The sequence below is a fragment of the Erithacus rubecula genome, assembly GCF_903797595.1.
Source record: "Erithacus rubecula genome assembly, chromosome: 2".
Lineage (NCBI taxonomy): Eukaryota > Metazoa > Chordata > Aves > Passeriformes > Muscicapidae > Erithacus > Erithacus rubecula.
In genome coordinates, this window is record NC_136685.1 from 33,031,291 (window position 1) to 33,054,982 (window position 23,692).

The window sequence follows — 23,692 nt, forward strand, 5'->3', positions numbered from 1 at the left end:
ACAACTATTTTCCTCCAATTCTGTGGTGTGCTTTAGTTCACAATTTCAGCTGTGTTGTAGCTCTTCAGCTCCTGAAGAAGTGCAGTGTGTGCTTGCTTAGTACTTAGATCTTAACGATTAGTACTTTGTCTTAACGATTATGTTGAGTTTGATCTGTGTGTGTGAAGTGGAATGTTATTTTGCATCTCCATGATGCTAGGTAGCTAATTCCAATGTGGAACTCTTAAGGTAATTGCTGCAAAGCATGGAGAAACCTCAGCAGCATAACTGCCTCACTGAGTTGAGGCATTAGAGGCATTACTGCTGCTTCGTCACCTGAGTTAGAAGTTGAAAAGTAAACATGAATTTTGTTGATTTTATTAATTAACTTTTCTGCAACTGGAAGGGATTGTTGTGACAGCCAGTCAGTAAAACATAAACACATCTTTGCCCCTGCCAGCTCTGGCAGTTCATTTTGTGCTGTTCTCTTTTTCTACTTTGTTCTGTAATAGGACTGTCCTTTTCCTTGTAGTAAAATTTGAAGGATAAAGGTTGTCTACTATATAAACCCACTTCTGTGTCTGTGTCACTTTTAGCCATTTCAGACTTGAAAAAATGTAATTTTATTAATAAAGAATCAAACTGATAACAGAACTACAGAGTCACTTAGGTTGGAGGATACCTCCAAAATCAAGTCCATCCTTTGAACAGCCACCACCTTGTCAATTAGACCATGGACTAAGTGCCATGTCCAGTTATTTCTTGAACATCTCCAGGAATGGTGACTCCACCACCTCCCTGAGCAGCTGGATACAATACATGACAGCCCTTTCAGGGAAGTTTTTCCTGTTCTCCACCCAGACTGCCTGGTGTATCCAAGAGGTTGACCCCCCACCTGGCTACACCCTTCTTTCAGGGAGTTCTAGAAGCAATAAAGTCCTTCCCCACTACTTCCTCTTCTCCAGGCTAAACAGCCCCAGCCACTCCTCATAGGATTTACCTTCTAGACTGTTCACCAGCTCTCTGACCCTTCTCTGGACCACTCCAGCACTGGACTTGCTGACATCTTTCACTGTGGGATTCTCAAGGTTTACTTCAGTTCCTGGGAGGTTATATATCTTCCTCTTCTGAATTATCAAGAAGTGATTGGCTTACTTCACTATTAGTTGGTAGTAAGTCTAGTCTTTTATCCTTCCAGAAGACTGTATTCTGCAAAGTTTGCATTTCAGAATAGAAGAATAAATTACTAAGTTAAGGTGCATGTTTTTGAATAGAGGATTAAATAGGCCCCATAAGTATAGAAATTATTCAAATTATGGATTACATTGCTTTCTTTTGGGACAAAGAGTGAGTGTGCAGCAGTAAGACAAACGCTGGTATTTGCTGTACATGCCATTGATGTATCTCATGTCATCTTTAAAATTGCAGTGCTGATTTCTGTGCAGTGTGTTAAAATGTAGTGAAATGAGAGTGGACTTCTAAATACAAGAAGTTACTTTTCATTAGAAAGAAGTTTTTGTGAACAACTTGCCCATCCTGGCAGAATCCATAAAGTGGTGTATAGCAGAATATGCACACAGATGTTTTTGTTATTGTTTTTGCTTGCAGAGATTTCTTCTACTGTGTCTGAAGACAAGAAACAGCTTAATGGTAAGCTTTCTCCTGAAGTGAAGTGGGGAGTCAATCTCAAATTTATGTGAATATCTTTGAGTGAGCAGTGTTTATCCACACTTGTCTTTGCATTTGAACCCAGAGCTGAGGCTGTAGTGCTCTATGGAAATTTCAGAAGGCAAAATCCTAACCAAGTATTTTGAATTCTGGGTTTGAGAGTATTGTAAAAGAGCAGTAAAGTAGTATAGACAAGGGAGGTATGGGATGGACCAGCAAGGTCAGCTTGTCTGTGAAATGCCAGGAAGGTTTTCTGCCCAAGTCTTTTTTGTCCAGTCAGGTCTTTCTCTTGTTTTGCTGAATTTTATTTTTTTTATTTTTTTTATTTTTTTTTTTTTTTTTTTGCCTTTTGACATGCAAAATTTTGCATTTCCTTCTGAGCTTCATGAAGTTTTTGTCAGCCCATTTCTTCAGTCTCTCTGCATCCATCCCTTAATGACTTTAACCTTTCATGTTTTGCCTGTTTGCATGGTTTTTTATTGCTGTCTGTGGGGGAGTGTGTGCCTTGTAGGTTGCTAGTGACTGTGTGAGACAGTATCAGCATGTTCTGTTCCCTGGGGACTGCTAACAGTAGCTAGCCTTCAGATGGACTTTGTATGCTAATCACACCTTTTGTGACTGGCTGTTTACTCCTTCTGTCTGTGATGCAATCACCTACCAAACCCAGCTCTTCCCAATGTGGCTATGAAGATGGCATGAGAACTGCCATCAGCCTTTGACTTCACCCACAGCTTTTCTTTATTTGTGATCACCATGACTAATAGAGCACTTTGCTTAATTGGTTCACTGATCACCTGAATCATTGTCTTTTTATTGCACTGTGAATCACTGTTTTCATGTAGCATCTTACAGTATTTCAAAATAATTCATAAATAACTTAGTTTGCCAGAATGTTCTGTTTTATTGTGGTTATTCATGTATTTCTTTGGACCTGCAAAAGCAGATAGGAGTATGTATAACCATGGATTCTTTTTATCCCTGGAGACCAAGCAAATTGAATGATGTTCATCCTCGAGAAAAGCTTAGCTTTTGAGAGGGGTTTTATCATTAGGTGATTGGTTTTCTTTTGCAGTGATCTGACTGCTCTGCCATTTAGCTTCCTTGGCAGCTGCAGATGGTGTGTACTTAGGAGTAATTAAGGATCAAAGAATAAGTAATTAGACTTGGGTTTTAATTGCTTCGGGTTAATTCTGGATAATCAAATAGTTTTGACAGATTGGATTAGACCAGAGTGGCTCTTTTTGTTTTTATCAACTTCCTGAGTGGTGGAGCCACTCAATAACGTGTTTAAGCTTGTAGACATACTACAAAACGTACTGGCATTTAGAAGATAATAATCTGAGTAACTGAGAATTCATGTGCCTAAGTATTTTATGCATAGCCATTTCAGATGTGCAAGGTTTGCCTTTGAATGGGCAACCATCTGTTCAGTCTGCAACTTCCTCCTCATCATTCTATTCAGCTTCTTTGTGTTAAAACTGATGCAGGATTGCAGTTGCTTTTATCTATCTCTGTCCTCAAGTTTTTGCCAAATAGGTCGAATTTCTGTTATGCCAGAGATTAGTACAACTGACATTTTGAAAGACTGACCAACTGTTGCTTGCCAGCAAAGGCTGCTTCATATTGTTTCAGGCAGTTGAATAGTTAAAGTGAGTATCTGAATTCTGTGAAAATTCCTAGCAAAGTGCAGTTGTAGAAAGATTAGGGCTGATATCTTCACTTAATCAACTGATAAGAACTTTTACTTGTGATTTAGGTTAGACCAGACATCTCAGATTGAATTTATTCATCTGAATTGTATAAACAAATAGTTCTGTTAAAGTAAAATAATTCAGATACACTTTGTGATACCGTAGCACGAAAAGACAAAAAGGTTAAAAGTACAAGCTAGTAACAGATTAAACTGAGTATAGCACAGGTGCTGTAGTGTATAGAACTCTTTAAGTTCTGAAGACCTCCATGTTCTAGGACCCTACTCTCCAAGAGAAAGTGCTGAATAAAAACTAGTCACAAAAAGTACATAGTCTGACAACCTTTGGAAATAAAGCCACCAAATATTATTTGAGGACACTTACAACATTCAAATAAAAAAACAAAACCACAAACCCTGAACATAATTTCAGTATTATTTATATTAAACAAGCATCTTGGCAAATATTTTAATTGCTCTCTTTCTCTTTGCAGGTGTGCTTCCTGAGCAGAAAGTACTGCCTTCTGCTAAAGACTTAAGTCCCAGGTGAGCCTTTGTCTGTCATTGTCTGTTGAACACTCTGTTTAAGAGTTCTGTGCAATTCTTAGTAAAATACAAGGCATGTTCTTCTATGAGTAGCTCTTGAAATTTCAGTTAAATGAGCATATGTCATTGTCATCCTTGTTTGTGTAAGTAGGAAAGTTGAAGTTCAGGTTTAAACAAGTTGTCAGAGGTAATTTGGGCAGATGATGGTTCTTTGCTTGTTCAGTTGATTCCTAAATCTTACTCTGCCTTGATTGTATACAAGTGTATGGCTTATATTTGCAGGCTCCTCAGCTTTGTTTCTTGAGAAAACTCAGGGAAAGTGATTCCAGGTGGACTGATTACTTTTTTAACTTTAACTAATTTGTCCACAAACAATTGCTGTGCCTTGAAAAAGAGCATCATTGCAGGCTGGATTATAGTAGGATGTGATAGCTGCATTCAAGTTTCTACAATATGTAAAGCAAAGCAGGCCCTCAAAGCACACTGTGAGAGGCCTGCTGTTGTCACTGAGGCACCATTTTCCTCCATGGTGGCTTTGGTCCTCAAGGTGCAGTTTCTCACTTGGCATCAAAATCCCCTGGTATTGTGTGTTCTCTGTGCTAGTTACATGCAGTCATAAAATACTGTGGCTTGTAAACAGTTGGAATGAGGTTTATTTTCAGGAGCATTTGCTCTTCCCTTTGTGCATGTTTTTCTGGTCCAGGAGTAGATGGAAGTTATTTCCTGGCAAATGAGAGGCCATGCAAGTAATTAGCTTTTGAAGGCTTGTTGGTTTTTTTGTTTTGTTTTGGGTTTTTTTGTTTTTTTTTTTAATTTACCCTGGATTTATTACAGGGTTTGAACTTGGGAACATAGGAATTAATGCAAAAACTCAATTTGTAGAGATGAAGGGAACTGTGGTTTTTTAGTATATGCATCAAATCTTTAACTTCTGGAAGCTACCGTGCTTATGTAATGCTTTTGTCTGGTCTCAAGATTTTAGTCATCCATAAGCAAGGTTCATATACTACAAAGAGAATGCATGTGCTTTTTAAGTAAAACTAATGCAGTACAATTTTACCTACAGTGTACTGGCTATCAGGATACATAATTAGATACTTTAGTAGTTTTGTCAAAATTTCTGACTTACTCTTCAAAAGTTGTAAGTAATATATTTGGCTTGTAAATTTGTTAAAGAAGCTCTGTTTGAACGTTTGGGGTTAAATATGTTTTGATATGCTCAAAGGAAGTATATATTTTTTTCTTTATTGTATTTTTTGTTTTACAGTTATGACTGGTTCCAAACAGATAGTTTGATCACAATTGTCATATATACTAAACAGAAGGTAAGTATATTTCATGAAAGAAGAGTTACAAGATTCAATTGTGATCTAGCTTGAATTCTGGAAGAACTTTATAAAAATTGTTGGTTTTTTTCCCCTTGGCTATGAAAGGACATGAATGCAGAGCTGGTGATAGTTGACTGTCAAGACAAACAATTAAGGGGAGAGATCATCATTGATGACCACTCATATCTTGTAGAACTCGGTAGGTATTGTAATTTTGCAGTTGAAAGTTCATTCTACTATATTAAAACCTGCTCAGCAGACCATAAACATTTTACATATACCAATTAATATTTTATTCCTGTTTCATTAGAGATGATTAAAGTGCCTTGATGTAAAGGAATTACATTGTTTATCAACTCACATCTACATTTATTTAGTATGTACTGAATTTCTTACATGCGGACTAAAATGCAGTAAGAAATTGATGTTAAAGTTATGTAAAATTTTTCTTCAAGGTTGTTTTTTATGGTTGTTAAAAAGCCCTCATTCACAAGGGCAAGTGCAATAAATGGACATTGGTAGCTTTACATGAGCCATTGTTAAAAGTAATGGGAAAAATAATGCCTTCATGTATGGGGCTTGTAGAAGTCATGAGTCAAATTTCAAGGCCAAATAAATATGCATAACTTTTTAGGGTTGTTAGTTTGCTCAGTATTCCTAGACTTACGTTCATTGTATGTATGATGGCTGAAATAGAATTTTGTTACTGCTTAACACAGAGGTTTTTTGTATTTATTTCAGATTTGGATCATGCGGTTTCAGAAGATGTGGCTGGTAATTTCTGTCTCTTGCAGCACTTCTGTATTTCTTCTAGGATAGTCCAGTCAGGAGCTGAACTTCCATGATCTTGTGGGTCCCTTCCAACTCACAATATTCTATGATTCTGATATCAGAATGTGGAATTCCAATTAATTTTTCTGACTCGTCAGATACTTTACATTTTTGCTTACCATCAGGTCCTGACACAATCAAACCAAGCCATAACATTAATTTATTTTTTTTTAAATTGTAGCATTTGGGCCTGTGTGAAAGTAATAAGTTGATAGTGTTCCGGTTCCTCTAAGTATGACTAAATGTTACAATAGCTGGAAATTAGTTCTGTTGTATATTTTTAAACTGTTCTTTGATTAGCCTGGCATTTTATTAACTGCTAATTCAAATGGCCTTGAAAAGAAAGTAATAAGTAGTGGTAACTACCAGTTCCAGTACATGAAGACTCTGAGTTCATGAGCTCTTTTCTTGATCAGAATGGTCTCTGAAGCTGTCCTGCTTCCACAATCTGTTTAGCAAATAATGTGTTTTAATTATGCATATCCAGTTAGTGCTTGTTTTAACTGCATTCTAAATCATTACAGAGAGATAGCTTGGAAGTGCCTTTAATGATATATGCTCTAATTTAAAAAATTAATTACATGTGTCTTGAGAAATGAGTAACTGTTCTAAATTTCATTAAAATTGATGTGTGAAATAATTTTTTGTATGGAGTATAATCAAAAGTAACAATATGAATTCTTTTCTTTTTTAGTAAATATTGCTGAAAAAGTAGGGAAAGTAGAGATTATCTTAAATAAAAAGGAAAACATTCACTGGAAAATGCTGGGACAGCCCCAGGAGGGTCATAATACATTTATCAAACGCACAGACAGAGGTAAGCAATTTCATGGCCAGTTACCAGATGTTTCAGGACTTTTTAGAGCTTGTTAGTGATACTTGGTTAGTTTTTTTTTTTTTTTTTTTGCCCAGGATCTTCTTTTTCTGTTGTTGTACCTTCATTTCTTTCACAATAGTATGGTCTCAAAAGCTGTTCAGGAATTTTCCTAGAAAGGGTTTGACTTGGAGGAGGGTTTTTTGCTTTGCTTTAGTTTCTTGTTTTTTCCAAGAATGAATTGAAGGTGAACATAAGGTTGGAAGGTGAATACTACCCTGTTGTTGTTCCATCTCATGGTTATTTGTGTGCTTAATGACCTTCCTGTCCATATGAAAATGTCAGTAGACCCTGAGGAGAGAGTGCATGGACATGTGTCAATCATTATGGGAGTAACTGGAGTGAAGGATCAAAACCCTTCACTTCCAGTTGTTACTGTAGATACATTAACATCTGTAAAGTTGTTCCAGTACACTGCATCTTTGTTACTTGAGTTCAGATTAAATAGGGTACTTGAAGTAATATGGAGATATTAAAGCCAGCTCTGAATAAGCTGATGTGTCTGCAAGAAGCAGTAAATGTTATATATGAATTAATTTTGTGGTATCAGAATAGTATGAACTTGTTTCAGCACCAAAGTGCATTACAGTGATCAGTTTGGGTTTTTTTCAGCTAAATTAAAAATTTCTGCACAATTACATTGCATAATATAACCACAATCCTGATGTTATTGTGGTCACCTAGTTTCTCAAAAGGCTTCTTGGTCCTCTAATAATGCTCAAAAATTGACTGTTGGATTATAGTGTGCCTTATGTGTGAAAGCACAGCTGTGCATTTTTAAGAGGTAATGAAATATTGCTCATCATGTTGTACACCTCTTATCCCTCAGTTATGCTAAGTGGGCCTTTAAAGTTGAGAGGTTACTGTGGTACAAAATAAAAGACTACATAAAAGCACATCTCTCTAACTACCTTTAGCTTATGTGGAATGTAATTTTCCTTTTGAGAGCTTCAGAAACTGTTGAGTCATGCCCTTTGAAATTAGATTTTTTCGATAGAATCCTCAGTATCTAAGGGGTTACAGCCTGATTTGTGTTGTCCACTGCTCATTTTCTCCTTCCTTATCACTTTTCGTGATTATAGAAAACAGAAAGAGAAGATGATATGAAAGAACAAGAGATATAGAATATAGTGGCTTTATAGGTGCTTTGCAAATGAAGAAGGTGTGGATAGGTAGATGCAATTGACAAAATACGTATTGCTTTCTAAGTAATTACTTTGCTTTTATTGTTTTTTTTTTTTTAAGAAGTCAATCTCCAGCATAACATTTCTCCTGTTATGCAGAGGAGTGTTGCAGATATTGGATAACTTCATTATGTAGCATCAACTGAGCTCACATGAGCTTAAATTGAATATGTGGAAAATGTAAGTTAGAGGGTTTGCTGACCCTGAGTTTCTTCAAATCCCTGATTACAAAAGTAAGAAATCTAACAAATAAATTTTTATCTATAGCTTTTTAGTCCCTACTCCAGAAACTCCTATTCTGCAGTTTTAAAATTTTAAAATCTCCAGATTTAGAATTGAGCATGCAAGAATGTTTATAGAAGAAGATGTTCAGTCCTACAGGTCTTTCCTTCATTTGAACCTGTGCCTTCAGCTCAACCATAAAATCTACATGTTGGAGGCTTCTGTTAACTTGGTTTAGTCTTAAGTAGCCCATTTCCTTTTCTGCTTAGAACTGTGCTCCTTTATTCTAAATTGCAGAATTTCATTTTTGTTCCCACTTCTGTGGGAGCAAGATAATGTTATGAGTAAAGAAACTCATATCTTGTGCTGTGTGAACAAAGAAATAATACTTAATAGCTAAAAAATAAATTCTAAAAAGCTGTTTTATATATCTGGTATTTCTGTGCAGCACTCAATATACAGTAGCACTGATGTGTTGCCCTGAATATTCTGTATTTTTCCCTTGAGTCATCTGCTTACTCTCAGCATCACCTTTTATTTCTAATGAATATGAGAGTCTTGTGTGAAGACAGTGCAACTCATAATTTCCACTTCTGAAAATCTGGGAACAGAATAGAAAATAGCTGTGTTATCATGTTACACTTTTTAAAAAAATTATTTTATTCAATTTTTGTGTTTTATAGTAATAGTAAAAGCATAGTAAACACATGCTTTCTAATAAAAGTAATCCTTTTATCTGGCATTATTCCAGTTTGGTGGCAAGGCTGTGAATAGTGAGTGCTTATGGGAGCACTGATGTTTATTAGGTTTTTCTTATCTTTGAGTTTTTTTGTATTTCTGTGTGTATTGACCAGTTAAAACACTTCCATTTTATCCAGAGCACAAGAAAAAGGACTGAAAGCCAGTCAAGATTGACACTTGATAAGTTTACTTGATTTTATGCCTTTATTACTTGTTGATATGACAGCATTCATGCATGAGTTTGTAAAGGACAGATATTGACTACCACATGTGCAGAAGCATCTATACTTTATTTAATATTTCTTTTTGAAGCAGGCATGTCTAAATTCTACAGAAAAAGTGATAAAGGTCATCTTCAGGAACAATGATGTAATGCGAAGATAGTACTGGAAGCATATGATAACTTTATAATATGAAGAAACATTTAACATAAGCCCTTTTTTCTCTGTAGCCTGGGAAAGTCATATTCCCAGATAAATTGTCTGTGTACTATCAAATTCCTGCTGACTTAATACTAACATTTTGGCCAGTGCATTTTAGTTAATTGGAAGGAATAAACAGAATTGTTGAATTTCCTCAAAGTTGAAGGGGATTTTTTCCCCCCCCCCAAAAATTACTGCAATTTTGGTTAACTGCACTGCCTTATAGAATGTCAGGAGGTTCAGAAGAATATTCAATATTGCTTCTGCTCTCTAAGAAGAATTAAGTGTGCTTAGTTTTCTGGAGAAGTAATTATTTATAACCCACAGCAGTGCATAGAAAACACAATTCAGTATGATTAGATTGTCAGTGTAGGGGAGTTAGTGACATTACTTTTAGGCAGCTGTTGTGAAACTGGTCATTAAAAGTGTGGTCAAAAACTTACGGCCATAGGGCTGGCATCCTGGGAAATTTAAATGCAGTATAAAAAGTAAGATAGAACTTTCCCATTAAAACAAACAAACAAAAAAAACCCCAACCAAACCAACACAGTGAATGAGTACAGATTTTTTGCACAGGTATTAGGACATGATTTTCTTGGTACGTTTTCTGAGAAATAAAATATGGAAGCTCCCTCCTGAGGGAGCATGCACATAAAAGCAGTAGTCATATGCAATTTTAAAATTACATGTTAGTAGGGGTGACATGTCTGTGTGTGTATGTGTGTGTATTTTTTCCCATGAAGAATGAATTGCTTCTTCTTTCTGAAAACAATTCTCAACTTTTAGTCAGATTCCTGCTCTGGAAAATAATCAAATTACTAAGTTCTTCTGTTTTAAAGAGTGTACAATTATTGGCAGATGTTTAGAGTGTTCAGTAAGGAAACAAGGTGGTGTTGCCTCTGAGGGCTGAAATGGGATGCAATTTCGTTGTTCTGTGCAGTGGTTTTCGTGCACATCAAGTGGGTGATGAAGAGGTTTTTTTGTTGGAAGTACCAGAAGGGAGCAGAGTGCTGCCACAGCACTTACTGTGTATCAGCGAGACTGATGCTGTGACAGGGGCTGTGTAACCAGGGAAAGTTTAGAAGGTGTTGATTCAGTGGGAACTTTATTTTGGGAGGGCAGAGAGGCTGTCTGGGAAGAGCATGGCTGGCCTTTTTGGATAATGTGAGATAGCTTGTGAAATCCAGTAGTTAACTGAAGCATTTGGGGGTACTGATGATTTGATGGTCAGCAGTGAGGGTTCATTGTTGTCTTAACTCCTGCTGAGACTAGGCTGCTGCTGAAGTGGAAGGCAGCCATCTCCCTTCAGCTGTGTGGTCTAATCTCTGTTGTGTTGGCAGTAGTAGTACTTGAGGCTCCACAACCGAGTAGCCTGAACAAAATGAGGATTAACTTTCCACTGGTTGGTGAACATGTTTGGGTGGTAAACGCTTGCTGGGAATGGGGTGGAATTCTTCTACCTGAGATGGAAGGGTAGTGGAGCTGTTCATCTTTTTCCCAAGTCAACAGGCTGTTGCCACTGCAGCATCACTAGGATTATGACTAGTAACTTAGAAATAAGAATCATCACTGAAGTTTTATCATTGAAGAAAAGCAAAAAAAACATTGTTAAGGAAAAATTCTTAAACTCTTTCATGACAAGGAAGAACTTGCAGTATGCAGAAGGATGATACTCTGCAAAAGCTGTCATGTGTACAGCAGCTTTGTTACTAAAACTGGATTTGTATGCCTATAAATCAAGGTGCTGTAGTTCTTGATTCCAGCAAAGGTGGAAGCTGAGTTTAGAGAGTGATGTCTCTAGCCCATGATTGTATTGTGGCAAGCCTTTGGTAGTGAGGGGCTGCAGGGCTACTTCTAGATCAGGAGCTACAGTGCTGACACTTGATGTCTGCAGAATGTTTAATCAAACCTAACCTCCTCTTTAATTAATTTAGTCACTTTGAAAAATTAGGATTTGCTGCTGGATGCTGACACCATGATCCAAAATTGAGAAAACAGTACCTTATTTCTGTGTAGTAGCAAATCATGTCTGGTATCTATCAGTTGACATGGCTTTGTGGATTGGCAAAACCAAATGTTTGGCTTCAGCTTGCTACTAGGGGCTGGCTCCTTTTGTTGAAAGGCTTTTCTGCTTTGATGGTTATTTTTGCTTGTGGCATCAGATTTTATAGAAATGACTGATAATGAACTAATTTTAGTTAATGTAGCAAAGACTACAGCCTAAACTAGAAGTTTACTTAGTTTTCAAGAGTTATATGGAATGAATCAGAACAAAAGTTCTGTGTGGCAATTAAAAAGAAAGAGATAAAGGTTATTTATGAGGAAAAGGCTGGAATTAGGTTGGGAAGGTGAAAAAATTGTCAGGGAACAGTGAGTCAGTTGATGAATCAGTTTTTTAACTTCTTTCTCTATTCCCAAATATGTGTAAGAGTATTAGCTGATGAGTGTTAAGGACTATATTCCTAACCTCACACATCCTTTTAAGCAGTTCTTAAGTCTGCAGAATTGACAGCAGTCTTAGCATATTTATTTGGCTACTGTACTTTGCAGTCCTGTTGTGTACTGCTTTTCAAAAGAAGGATAGAAAACAAATTTCCACAAACTTTTCCTACTATTTTTATAGCTGGAGGAATGCTGATGTTTTGTTTTACTTCAAGACTGGTATGAAATGGAATTACTGACTTCCACTTTATCAGGGCTTTAGGCATTCTTTTGATTCATCTGAAATGCTTGTTCATTCAAAACAAGGGATTTGTAGGATATTAGATGAAAGATGTGAGAAAATCTTAATAAAGAAATATTTATGCCATGTCAGAAGCTTTATGGCACATCTCTGCAGGCATTTATAGTGGGTAATTCACTAGTAGCTATTTGAATAATTTAAGAAAATCAGTGTATGCAGAAAAATGCCATGGCCATCTTCTGTGGCAGTAGTGGTATATAAGAAATTTGATCCTAATTAAGTCCATGCAAAATTGCATGTGCAGTTGAGATTTAGTAACCTGAATGTGTATTTCCAGGCATAACTGAATGTATTTAGATGCTTGACTGTTCCAGCAGAGTTTATTTATACCCTTGGAAATAAAGTCAGTTGAAAGAAGCATGGCTGAGCTATTTGTTGGAACATACTGTTTAAGCCCTTAACTTTTAAGCAATTTGTGGATGAATACTGTTTGTTGAAAGCTTCCCTCTATTTAAAATTATTTTGTCTCTGTTATGGTTGAATTGATCCTGCACTTAGTGAAGAAGGGAACATTAATAGCAATGGCTATTCCTTGAAGCAGCAATTGACTGCACTGTCAGAGGGCACGCTCTGTCTGGTGTCCTGCTGTTTTGTACTCCTAACCTGTGCTTTTAATCTAGGATATCTGGAAACAGCAGAACGTTTGGGGTAATAATCCTTCAATAAGGAAGTTGCAGTACAGATAAGTTATTTGAAAGATGATAATTCACTAAATGATCCTTAAATGACTCTTGGGGATCACTGGGCAAGGAGATTGGACAGGCTGTCTTACTCAGAGCCCTTCTGAAGCTTTTTTTGTTTAAAAGTCCAGGAATTGGTTTCAGTCTGTGATTTGTAGCCCTAGTTCAACCAGGCATACTGACTTGGGTTTCTCTTTGGTGCTGTTGAAAGAAAGAGCATGGAAGCAATGGCAGTGATTACTTGAGCTGCAGCAATGCTAGAATTTCCTTTACATTTTGATTTGTATTTAATGGACACTTCACTGGAAACTTGCATAAGCCTTCCTACAGGCAGGACTCACAAAGAGTTATGTTGACTCAATATGAGACTTTTGACTCACATCAGGATTTAGATCATGTACAAATGATATGCATTTATTAGAGATTTTCTGGTAATCCATTTCTGTCAAAAGGGACTTGACATAAGATTGAAGTCAGGAAGTAAAGAAGCATCTGCTAATGCAGTGGCAAAACACAGAAGATCAAGGTACTTCTACTCTTAAAACCTTTAAGAAATATTAGAATTGTAGACTACTTAGTTGAAGGGGAGCTCTGAAAGTCATCTGATTTAACTTTTGGTTAAAGCTTTTCAGTCAAGGTTTGAATCTCTCCAAGGACCCCCCTCTGAGCAACTTCCCCAGTGTTTAACCAGACCATCTTCACATGATCCAACCTCATTCTGATGGTGGAAATTTCTTCTGCATTTCATCTTGTTTCATGAGTAGCTCAGCTGTTCATGCCAGCAGCATTAGTATTTTTCAATACCATGAAAAAAGGGGAAAGAAAATGTTACTTCCCTGTAATTGTTCCAATGTAGAAAGTGCTGCAGAAGGGTGTCATGCACAAGTATTCTCATACATGAACCTGTCAAATTTTGAGAGGCTTTACATAAAAATATCCACCATGACTGGTCACAAATTCTACATTGAAAATGGCAAATGACATTGGTGGGTAATATTAGGAAAGAGGCTAAGTGACTTCTCTCTCTCTGCCTTTTATTTTTATTATTATTCGACTTGTTTTGCATGTATGAAGTTTAGATAATGCTGCTCAGCTGCTCATGGGATTTTGTTGCTTGTTAGCTTTTTTTTTTTTTTTTTTTTTAAGAACTTCCAGTACCTAACTTCCAGTACCTAATAGCCCATGCAAGTTCCCTTCAGTTACAAAGCTGTTTAGGCAGTGTGGTGCTGTGATCACACTGATGTTCCAGGTTGGAGCGAAAATACTGCAGTGCTGAAACAAAGGCCTAGCTGAAAAGTGCTCTTTTAAAGGTAGAGAAGGAAAAATTAGCCACAATCACGTTTACTGAAGGCTCCTATAAGCTCCCTGGAGCTTTCTCTTCTCCAAGTTGAACAACCCCAACTCTCTGTATCTTCATGGAAGGGGTTCTCCAGCCTTCTATTCATTTTTGTGGCCCTTTTCTGGACTTGGCTCCAGCAGATCCACATCTTTCTTATGTTGGGGACCCCAAAGCTAAACATGGTACCCCAGGTGAGGTCACTCAAGAATAGAATAGAGGTGCAGAATCACCTCCCTCAGCCTGCTGGGTGACCATGGGTGGTCTGTTTGTGAAGAGGGTGGTGTGCTGGCCTGTGTTTCACTTGCATTCCACCAGCTGGTTTCAGTCTGCTTATGTGTACCCATGCTGTACTTGTATGGGGAATTCAGTGCAATGTAGTACAAATGGTTCTGACAGTTTTTGGTGCTTTTCTATTTATTCCCAGTGAATAACTCAGAGGCTCTTAAATAACGTTATAAATGAGTCCTTAGTCCAGAATTATAAAAATTATGATAAGTACCTCTAAAAGAAGCATCTCTTTATTGTCTTTTTATAAGTATATAGTGAAATACACACATTTGTCTCTCTTATTGTAAGACATATAATAGCAGAATGACAGATAACTAACAAGTAAAATGTTTTTAGGACTGTTCTACAGAAAATGCAAGTTGGTTTCTAAGACAGAAGTTACCCATGACACCAAACTCTTCTGCCTAATGTTGCCTAAGGGCACACATCTCTGTGTTCCCACTGGACAACATGTTTACCTCAAACAAAGTATTGCAGGTAAGAAAAATTGAGAATGTAGTAATGGATATATTTACATAAATCCTTTTCATAGTGTTGTGAGAATGCAAAGTCTGTGGCCACTAATTCCCTGGCTGTTGTTAGCAAGTCTCTGCTTTCAGGATTACAGTCAGTGCTTAATAATGAACTGACTGGATTAATATTAATGGAAAGCTAATTATTGAGATGGCTGGCAATTACTGGTGACATTATTGTCTCTACTGTCAACTCTCCCTTTAAAAAAACCAAAGCAGCACTGTTCATCTTTGAAGTGTGGGAAGATTATTGTATATGTCTTATTTATCATTAGTCAGTTCATTTTAGTTTGCAGCTTTTTTGAAATGAGGAGGGTATTGCTGCAATTTTTTTCTTTTTTTTTTTTTTCTTCTGAGGGGTTTATAGTAGTCATAGTAACACTGCTTAACACTCTGGCTGTGCAATATTAATGATAATGTGAGGTTATGAGAGGAATGTGTCTTGAAAAGCACATATGCTTTTCTTCAATGAGCTATTCAAAATTTTGTAAAAGCTTAAGAAAAAAAACAGAAGGGCAAAGAAATACCCAATTTACTATTTTAAAGGATACTTCATAAAATATGCATATTAATAGTTATGCTGGTCACTGTACTTGGATTGCAGTGTACATGGCAGAGACTTCTCAGAAGAATTTTTAAATGTCAATTAATTAAGAACTGTTTTGACCTCCTCCCTTCCTAATACTTTACTAGTGTCCAGCTCTTGAGATTTTGCTATCATTATAGCTTTTTGAAATTATACTGAAAGAAAATGTAATTGTGTAGTATTAAAAATCTCCTGTTTAAATTTAGAATAAATCAAGCTGTAGTACTTGAAAATTAGAGAAAATGTTTAGATTTTCATATTCTTTGGGGATGACTCAAGATCTTTTCATCCTGTGTCCTGAATTGCTGAAGAGCATAGAAATAACATACTGAAGTTTTTAATTAGAAGCAGAAGGCAATGGAAAGTCATAGCTTGCATAAAAGCATGTGATGATTTCATTTTTATGGTATATACAGATTATTTATTTACTTTTTGTTTATTTTGGCATTTGTTTGTAATACCTGTATGTAGAGTACTTTTCATATTATTTGAGCTATATTTCTGTCTGCTCTCTAGGGACAGAGGTAGTAAAACCATACACACCTGTGTTGCCTTGTTTGCCACTGGGTTTCCAGGAGCCACCTCTCCATGATGGTGTGCATATATATTTGATGATTAAAATTTATTCCCACGGACTGTTCACACAGGCACTTGACCACTTACAAATTGGTAAATATATGGTGGGGGGTTGTGTTTGATTTTGCAACAACTGCATTATTTTTAAAGATTCGCTGTCTGACTATTGTGATGTTCTTATTGTTTACCTACTTAATCAGGACTTACTTAAAACTTCTTTTAAACCTTCTTCTCCATTCCCTGAATGTAAAGGCTTGTCCTGACTGTAACTAGACGTTGTCCATTACAGAAAGCTTTCTCCTGAGTGGTGTATGTGAACTGTATCACACATCATAATTGATGGTTTGGGTGTCATATGCTCTGAGAACTTCTTGTACTTCTGCATAAAGAAAGTAGATCTGTTTTATGGGACTTAGGATGCACTTCCTTTTCCATTTCGGATACAGAAGTAGATTTTTAACACTGACTTTGCAAATATTTGTGTACTCACATTGTGTAAAGTCCATCAAGACAAAAAATCTTATTTGTACGTCTTTTCTTTTAACAAGAATGATCCTTATGTGAAGTATATAGTACCTTTCTGAAAGAAACCCTAATATTACAGAGATGAAGGCAATATGAAATGGCCTTTAAAAAAATCAGAGTACTAATTAGCTTGTTTTCATCAAATTAATGTTTGCTTCTTAATTTTTTAAATAAAGGAGACTGTATTTCTGTCAGCAATCCTGAAGGCAACTTCAAGAAGTCACAAGTTCAAACTTCAGAAGATCTCCTTTTATTGGCAGGAGGCACAGGTTTTACACCAATGGTTAAGCTGCTGAATTTTGCTCTGACTGAAGTTAGCTGTGTCAGGTATGTGGACTTCTTGATACACAAGCTTCAGTGTTACTAAAACAATTAGCAAAATAAAATAGTATGAAAGCACTTTTCTTCAACTTACACCAAAAACTGGTGTGCTTTAGGGAAGAACCTGTCAGAAGATGAGGCAACTTCCATGTATTTGGTTATTGGTTGCCATCAACGTGATGGACTGATTTGTGTTTTGAATTGCAGTTGTGGTACACATGAACTCCCTGAGTAGAAACTTGGAGGAGTTGTTTTTTTTTTAAATTAGCATTACATTTGAGTGTCCTTTTTTTTGTATGGAAATATTACAATGTAGATCCTGGGTTTTGGACTGAGGAGTGCTGCCGCTGTTTAATTATGGCTTCTCTGATACATTAGAATAATTAGCTAATGGTTTTCATCTGCTAAGAGCAGCAACACCCTGTTCCCAGATGAGTTCCAGTTTTCACAGAAGGTTTATATGTCGCCTGCATAAATACAACATTAAGTATATTCGATTTAATGAAAATATGTATATTGCATATGCATTCTGTACTCTTTGTAAAATCTACAGAAGAAAACATTACTTGTACTTGGTCAAGGGAGCAGGTTGTTATGCCCTTCAGAACTGCAGAACTAGTACTTCTGCTTTTGGAACATAGAAGAATTAATTGTACACTAATCTTCATACTAAAGCTGCGAAGGGTGACATAAACTGCAAAAATTTGTTTCTTAAAAAGTGTCTAAATCCAGACACTATTCTCATATTGTTGTATTTCAGCAGTTATGTATAATCCTGTTTTGTGAGCAGAGAGACTGTACTATTTGGCTTTTCCAAAATGTCCTGTATTGTCAGTAGCAGGTAAAAAGTGGCTGACTGGCTTTGTGAAGCCAAAGGATGAGTCTATCATCTGACAAAATGCTTTGGAACACATTTTTAGCTCTTTTCAGCACAATTTCTTATGGGGACTCAGTGTTTAGGGTGCAGCAGCATCTGTTTCCTTACTAGTCAAAGTAAATGAATTTTTCTTTCTTGCTGTGGAGGCTGGTTCAGTGCTGGAGTGACTTGAACTGAGACAGGTTCTATTTATATGTAGACTCTTAAAAGCTTTGTTTTTCTGACTGTTCTAGGCAATTTGGTTCCTTGGCCTTACATTTGCTGTTTAACCCTCAATTTATTTTTTGGGGAAGTACTACCAGAGTGTGTTTAATATATGTATGTTTATCTGTATGAGATACACGTGTGTGAATATATATGGATATATGAGCAGTATAAATATGGTTTGCATAGAATTATATTACTTTGCAAAGTAACTAGCCATGAACTTAGATTGCCCATGCTAGAGCACAAATTGCAGAAAGCTGAGCAATAATCTGTACAATGACAGACTTGTCACCTGAGGGTGCCAAAGTAACCTCTGTCTAGAGTACTGGGTTAGTGTTGCTGAACCTCTGGGGCTGCACTGCAAACCTTGGACTATCTTCAGCTTCCCTGGGCAGCATTTGCTGTAATGGGCTTGGATAATTGGATTTTCATTCTTACTGTCTAGACAAAGTCTGCCTATTATCTTGTAAGTCTGTTTCTTGCCTACTGTAAATGGGCAAAACAATTTCTTCCTTTCATAGCTGCACTATCCTTTTGTGCATCAAGTGATGCTCTTTCTTCAGCCTTGTTTCCTCTCTTACAGACCAAATTGTATTTGGCCAAAGTATTAATTATAAAAGAATATTGGTCCTCTGCACTTCATTTTTCAGATGAAGTTTTTTTGCTCCTTTTACTGGTTGTGTATAACTGCAGTCAGGTAGGAATGTTTCTTAAAGAAGACTGAAGCACAAAGGCACTAAACACTAGGTAGGGGGCTAATGCTTTTAGGGAGTATAGGATGTTTGCAATCTATTCTTGATTCCCCTTGATAGCTGTATCTTTGTCTCCAGCTTTTCATTCCTGAAATGCCACTCTGTTCTCATATTCACTTTTAATATAGTATCCCACTTTCACCATCATTCTTGTTTGGAAGGTAATTTTTAAACTTTCTATCTCATCTTCTTCCTCTGTGTTAAAATCCTTTAAGGGTCTCTTAACTCCTCTTTCTGAGCAATCTTCCATAAGACCTTGCATACCAGTGTTCTAAGTTCTTTTAAATCTACATCCCTCTAAGTAGTTTCCAGTATGTTAGATTTACTCTTTCCTTACAAAGGGCTTATGAAGTTTCTTACATGTTACCTAAATTTTTCATCATTCTGTCAACCAGTTTTTCTTTCCTTTTTTTTTTACTTTCTTTACTGTTGGGGATCATATCTAAGTTTCCAGTTCTTCATTTCAGTTATGTTCTCCCTTGTTTTCAGCAAGACTAGGACCAGTTTGTTCCAAGTTGATAATTTTCTGGTTTTTATACTGCTGAGTACTGAGCAGAACTGCATCAGATACATTTGTTTACCCAGGGGTAAACCAGTGAAGGGTCTGAAAACATCATTCTCCAAATAGCCAGTTTCTAATTTTATGCCCAATTAACAAAATCAATGGCTTTCCTATACACTTTTTATTGACTTTCCCCCTACTTGAGTAACACTTGATGTTGTGGTGTACCATGACACTATTTAGAGTGCCACTTTAGTGTGGTAGAGTTTATTTTCCATGTCTTTCAGAGAAGTGGGTCTTGGGAATCATGTAAGGATTCTGGCACATTCTAGTTTCTGAATGAGTTTAGTATTTAAAGATGTAGCATGGCTGATTTGAGGCTGTTTTGTCTGTACTATACAAGTTTTTCAAAGCTGGTTCAGTGTGTCTCATTTTGACTTATGCCTCTGGAAAAAGCAAAAAATACAAGCAAAAGGTTTCTGTATAATGCATTAAGTTCTGATTCTTTAACAGAAGCAATTCACAGTTAGTTTTAATTTTTGTTTTGCTTTGTGTTGTTTTTTTAAGGACAGTGAAGCTGATCTTTTTCAACAAAACCGAGGATGACATACTGTGGAGAAACCAACTAGAGCAATTAGCTCTTAAAGATGAAAGGTAATTAGAAGTCTTGTGGAGAACAATTTGTAACATCTCTGTACAGAGCAAGTCTTGGGGTTTAGACTAACTGTACAGCTTTGGCACAAGGACAGATTCTGATTCTGTCATATCTTAGCTAAGAATATAATGAGACCTAGGGTGTGGAAGCAGATTGCTCACAGATTGATAGCAGAGGCTTTGTTATATTCTGCAGGTCCCATGGGAAACCAGGAATTTGATATACAGTGCTTAATAGGTGATTATTGGAAATGGTATGTTAGATGAGATGATTTTTAAAACTGAGAAGCTTTTTGATGCAGAAGAAAATTTGCTTAACCTTAACAATAGAAAACACAGTTATGCAAAAGGAGCACAGAAGAGAGAGAGAGAAGGAGAATGTACCCCAGGAGAAACATTCTGAATTTAGAGAAGTCTTATGAAAATGTTGGTGTCACTGGTTATGAAAATGTTTATATAGAAATTCAAAGTTTAAAAAGGCTCAATATTTTAACTTTTTCTTAATAATTGTTGCATTTTGCACTCAATTACAATGTAATTGCAGATTAAAATGCAAGTAGTGCACATATAATGTCAATTTAATTCAGCAGGCCATAGTTTTGTCAGGAGACACAGGTTACCCTTTAATTTCAGTTCCCTTCTTGTTACCACTAGATAAATTGTCACTGCTTAGATTTTATGTGATAAAAACATGTTTTGTTTATGGTTAATTCTTTTTTGAATTCTTCCTCAGTAGAAACCACTTGTTCCTTCACAACACTGAAGTGAAAATCAATACTACTTTATATCCTAGTGATGTCTGGCACATTCAAAGCTTTGTAGTCTAGACACTGTGCAAATTTACAGTAAAAGCCTTTTCTGCCTTTCCATAGGAGCCTCAGATACAGAAATACTTGTTTTTTTCTCAGTTTCTATTCTGTGTGTGAGTTTTTGAAACCAACATTCAGTAATGAATATTTTCACATTAATGAAATTGTACTGAAATTTTCACAAGTTTGGCCAAGGAGTGTTATCTCACTGCTTGTATATTGAGCTACACCAACATTTGTATATAAGTGACTTAATGGAGCAGTAAAATCTTTGTTTAAGTGTCTTAATTGGTGCCAGCTGGGGTTTTTTGTTAACGAAACAGAAAGCAGGAATTTTTAACATTGAAAGATTTGGCTAAAAAAATATGCAATATTGAAGGTGATTTGAATGACTTGGTCAGTGGGAATGACTAAATATCTGTGAGATTTGATACTAGAGTGTGCAGTTGAGTAGAACAGGAGGATAATCATAGGAAACATCAATGTCTTGGTCACTAGCATTTTGTGTAGCAGATCTCTAATCAGAGGTAACATTTATGAAATATTCTTCTGCTTACCAGGTTTGAGGTTCAATTCATTCTTTCACAACCATCAAAAGACTGGGTAGGTAAACAGGGGAAGATTTCTTCATCTCTTCTGTTGGAGTTTGTGAAAAGAAGCAGAAGAGACTCCAAAGTGCTTATCTGCATCTGTGGTCCAACACCTTTTACAGAACAAGGAGTACAGTGAGTATTTTAAATAATGAAATGAAAAGTGAGACATTTTTAAAAAATAGATCACCTAGTCAGCTGTAGTGTTTCTGATTTGGTAGTCTTTTAAAAATGGAAATTAAAAAAAACCCACCTTGCACCATACTTGAAGATTATGTGTAGCTAAGTAAGTATCAGCAATATGTAAGTTTCATGAGTTAGTTGTCCAGAACTTCCTAAAAGCAGCTCTTTAACAGTGACCTTTTTTCCTAAGGTTTTAAATGCTGGTTTTAATTTGATGTTCATAAAAAAGCTGAAATAATAGGAAATAGCTTTCTTTGTTGGTGTTTGCTTGATAAATTAAGTTACAGAAGTGAAGTACAAAGGAGTTGTTCAATCAGAAGCATTTTTCTCACTTATTTTTAAAATTAATTCATTTATTTGTCTGTACATAGTCTTTTCGTGTTTTTATGCATGTTTTAAGATAAAAGGTCCTCTAAATTTCTCTTGCCCAGCTTCAAAATATTGAACCAATGTGATTTTGTTTACATTTCTGCAGTCCTACTGAAGTCAGTGTGTATTAGCCAATAATTATGCTGCCTCTTGAAAAATCTGAGATAATTCAGATGATACCTGTATTTAGTTTTAGAAATTGTTTTCATTACCCAAAGAGTTCATATAGTATATCTGAGCTCCTGGGCATTGATTGTTTTCTAAATGTATTTGCAGGGGTAAAGTTGAATGTGCATGTCTGAATAAAGACAGGGATGTGGTACTGAGGTTAAGCTTCATCTGTGTCTGGGGTGGGTTTTGAGTTCCAAATACTAATCTTGCCAACTTGATTTCTGACTTTCAGATATCTGAAGGATCTTGGATACTCCCAAGAAGAGATACATGCTTTTACTGCATAAATCCATAGGAGGATATCAATGTTTGTTTGTATAATTCAGTGTTATTTATTTATCTTCATGAATTTAAATAAGTGAGAAACAATTTTGTAAGACTTGAAATTTCACTCTTGGTACCAAACTGTTTCTTGAAAGAAGCATATCTTTGAAAAAAGTTTTATACTGTGTTTTATCTTCTTTTTGTAAATATTTTTTGCTAATATTTAATTCATCCAGGGTATTAATTTATTGTAAAGGCAAGCAAAAAGTGAGGTATACATTAAGTCAGGTGTTTCATGCTGTTGGTTCATGAGGATTCTTAAATTTACAAAAGCTCTGATTAAGGTTTTGACTTGATAAAGCTTATTATTTCTTACTGTAAACAGTCCAAAGAGCAATACTGTCTGAAATTAAATTGCACTGTAACTCAGGTAATCGGTCATTGAAAAAATTTCCTTTTCATCTGATGTCTCTATTTGACTTGCAAGTGATCCAGATATATTTCTGGCTTTGTAAACAAAGAAGAAAAGTACCTTTGGTAAAATACAAAATACACATCAAATAAAAAAAAATACATTACTTCATGTATTTCTGCAATTTTTTTTTGTATTTTCATTTAAGTGTTACGAAGAAAGGTTTCCACAAGCTTAGTACTTCAGCTGAGAACTCAAAACAGAGCAATGGAGTTTTAGATCCCACAAAACTTCCCACATCACCACGTGGCTGATGTCAGGCATCCCTTGTTATGACACAGTGTGAAGATAAAAACCTGACAGCACAGATACCAGGATCAGGACCACAGAAATGCCTAAAAATATTTGACAGGTTGCACTAGTATTAAATGAGGTTATTTCCATCAGTGTGGTTTTTTACTCCATTATTAAAAATGTGTTATCATGAGGCAGTAATCTGCAGCCTAATAGTACTTTGGAGAAAAAAGCATTAAAGCAGCTACTCCTCTTGTAGATGTTGTCATTAGTATATGTAGGTGTTGTTTTGTGTGACATCTAGTTCTGTTTATGTTTTCCTATTGTGTTGAATGGATATTTCTTCCTTCTAAGAAGCAAGACTTGTAGTTGTGGCATTAATGCATTAATGAAGAATGTCTTAAGGATACCCTTAAAAAGGCTAAAATTGCTGACAGTGACTGCTGTGCTTAACTGAATTGTCATTTCTTCAGTGCCTCTCCTCAAGTTTATTTGACTTGGAGTTAGAAAAGGATCTGGTTGTCAGTTGTTGCCCATAGGTCACAAGTTATTT

At 36.1% G+C, this 23,692-nt stretch overlaps 1 protein-coding gene across 1 annotated transcript in view; it reads left to right on the forward strand.

Annotated features, from left to right (window-relative positions):
• CYB5R4 (cytochrome b5 reductase 4) overlaps positions 1 to 23,029 on the forward strand; it is a 30,084-nt gene extending 7,055 nt beyond the window's left edge. The window contains exons 5-16 of the mRNA XM_079327162.1: positions 1,588 to 1,629; positions 3,832 to 3,883; positions 5,151 to 5,208; positions 5,317 to 5,410; positions 5,953 to 5,985; positions 6,737 to 6,859; positions 14,872 to 15,012; positions 16,150 to 16,302; positions 16,911 to 17,061; positions 19,961 to 20,047; positions 21,417 to 21,581; positions 22,402 to 23,029. Coding sequence (XP_079183288.1) covers positions 1,588 to 1,629; positions 3,832 to 3,883; positions 5,151 to 5,208; positions 5,317 to 5,410; positions 5,953 to 5,985; positions 6,737 to 6,859; positions 14,872 to 15,012; positions 16,150 to 16,302; positions 16,911 to 17,061; positions 19,961 to 20,047; positions 21,417 to 21,581; positions 22,402 to 22,456 — 1,154 coding nt within the window. The 3' untranslated portion in view covers positions 22,457 to 23,029. The remainder of the gene's footprint in view (positions 1 to 1,587; positions 1,630 to 3,831; positions 3,884 to 5,150; positions 5,209 to 5,316; positions 5,411 to 5,952; positions 5,986 to 6,736; positions 6,860 to 14,871; positions 15,013 to 16,149; positions 16,303 to 16,910; positions 17,062 to 19,960; positions 20,048 to 21,416; positions 21,582 to 22,401) is intronic.
• Positions 23,030 to 23,692: the final 663 nt, after the last annotated feature.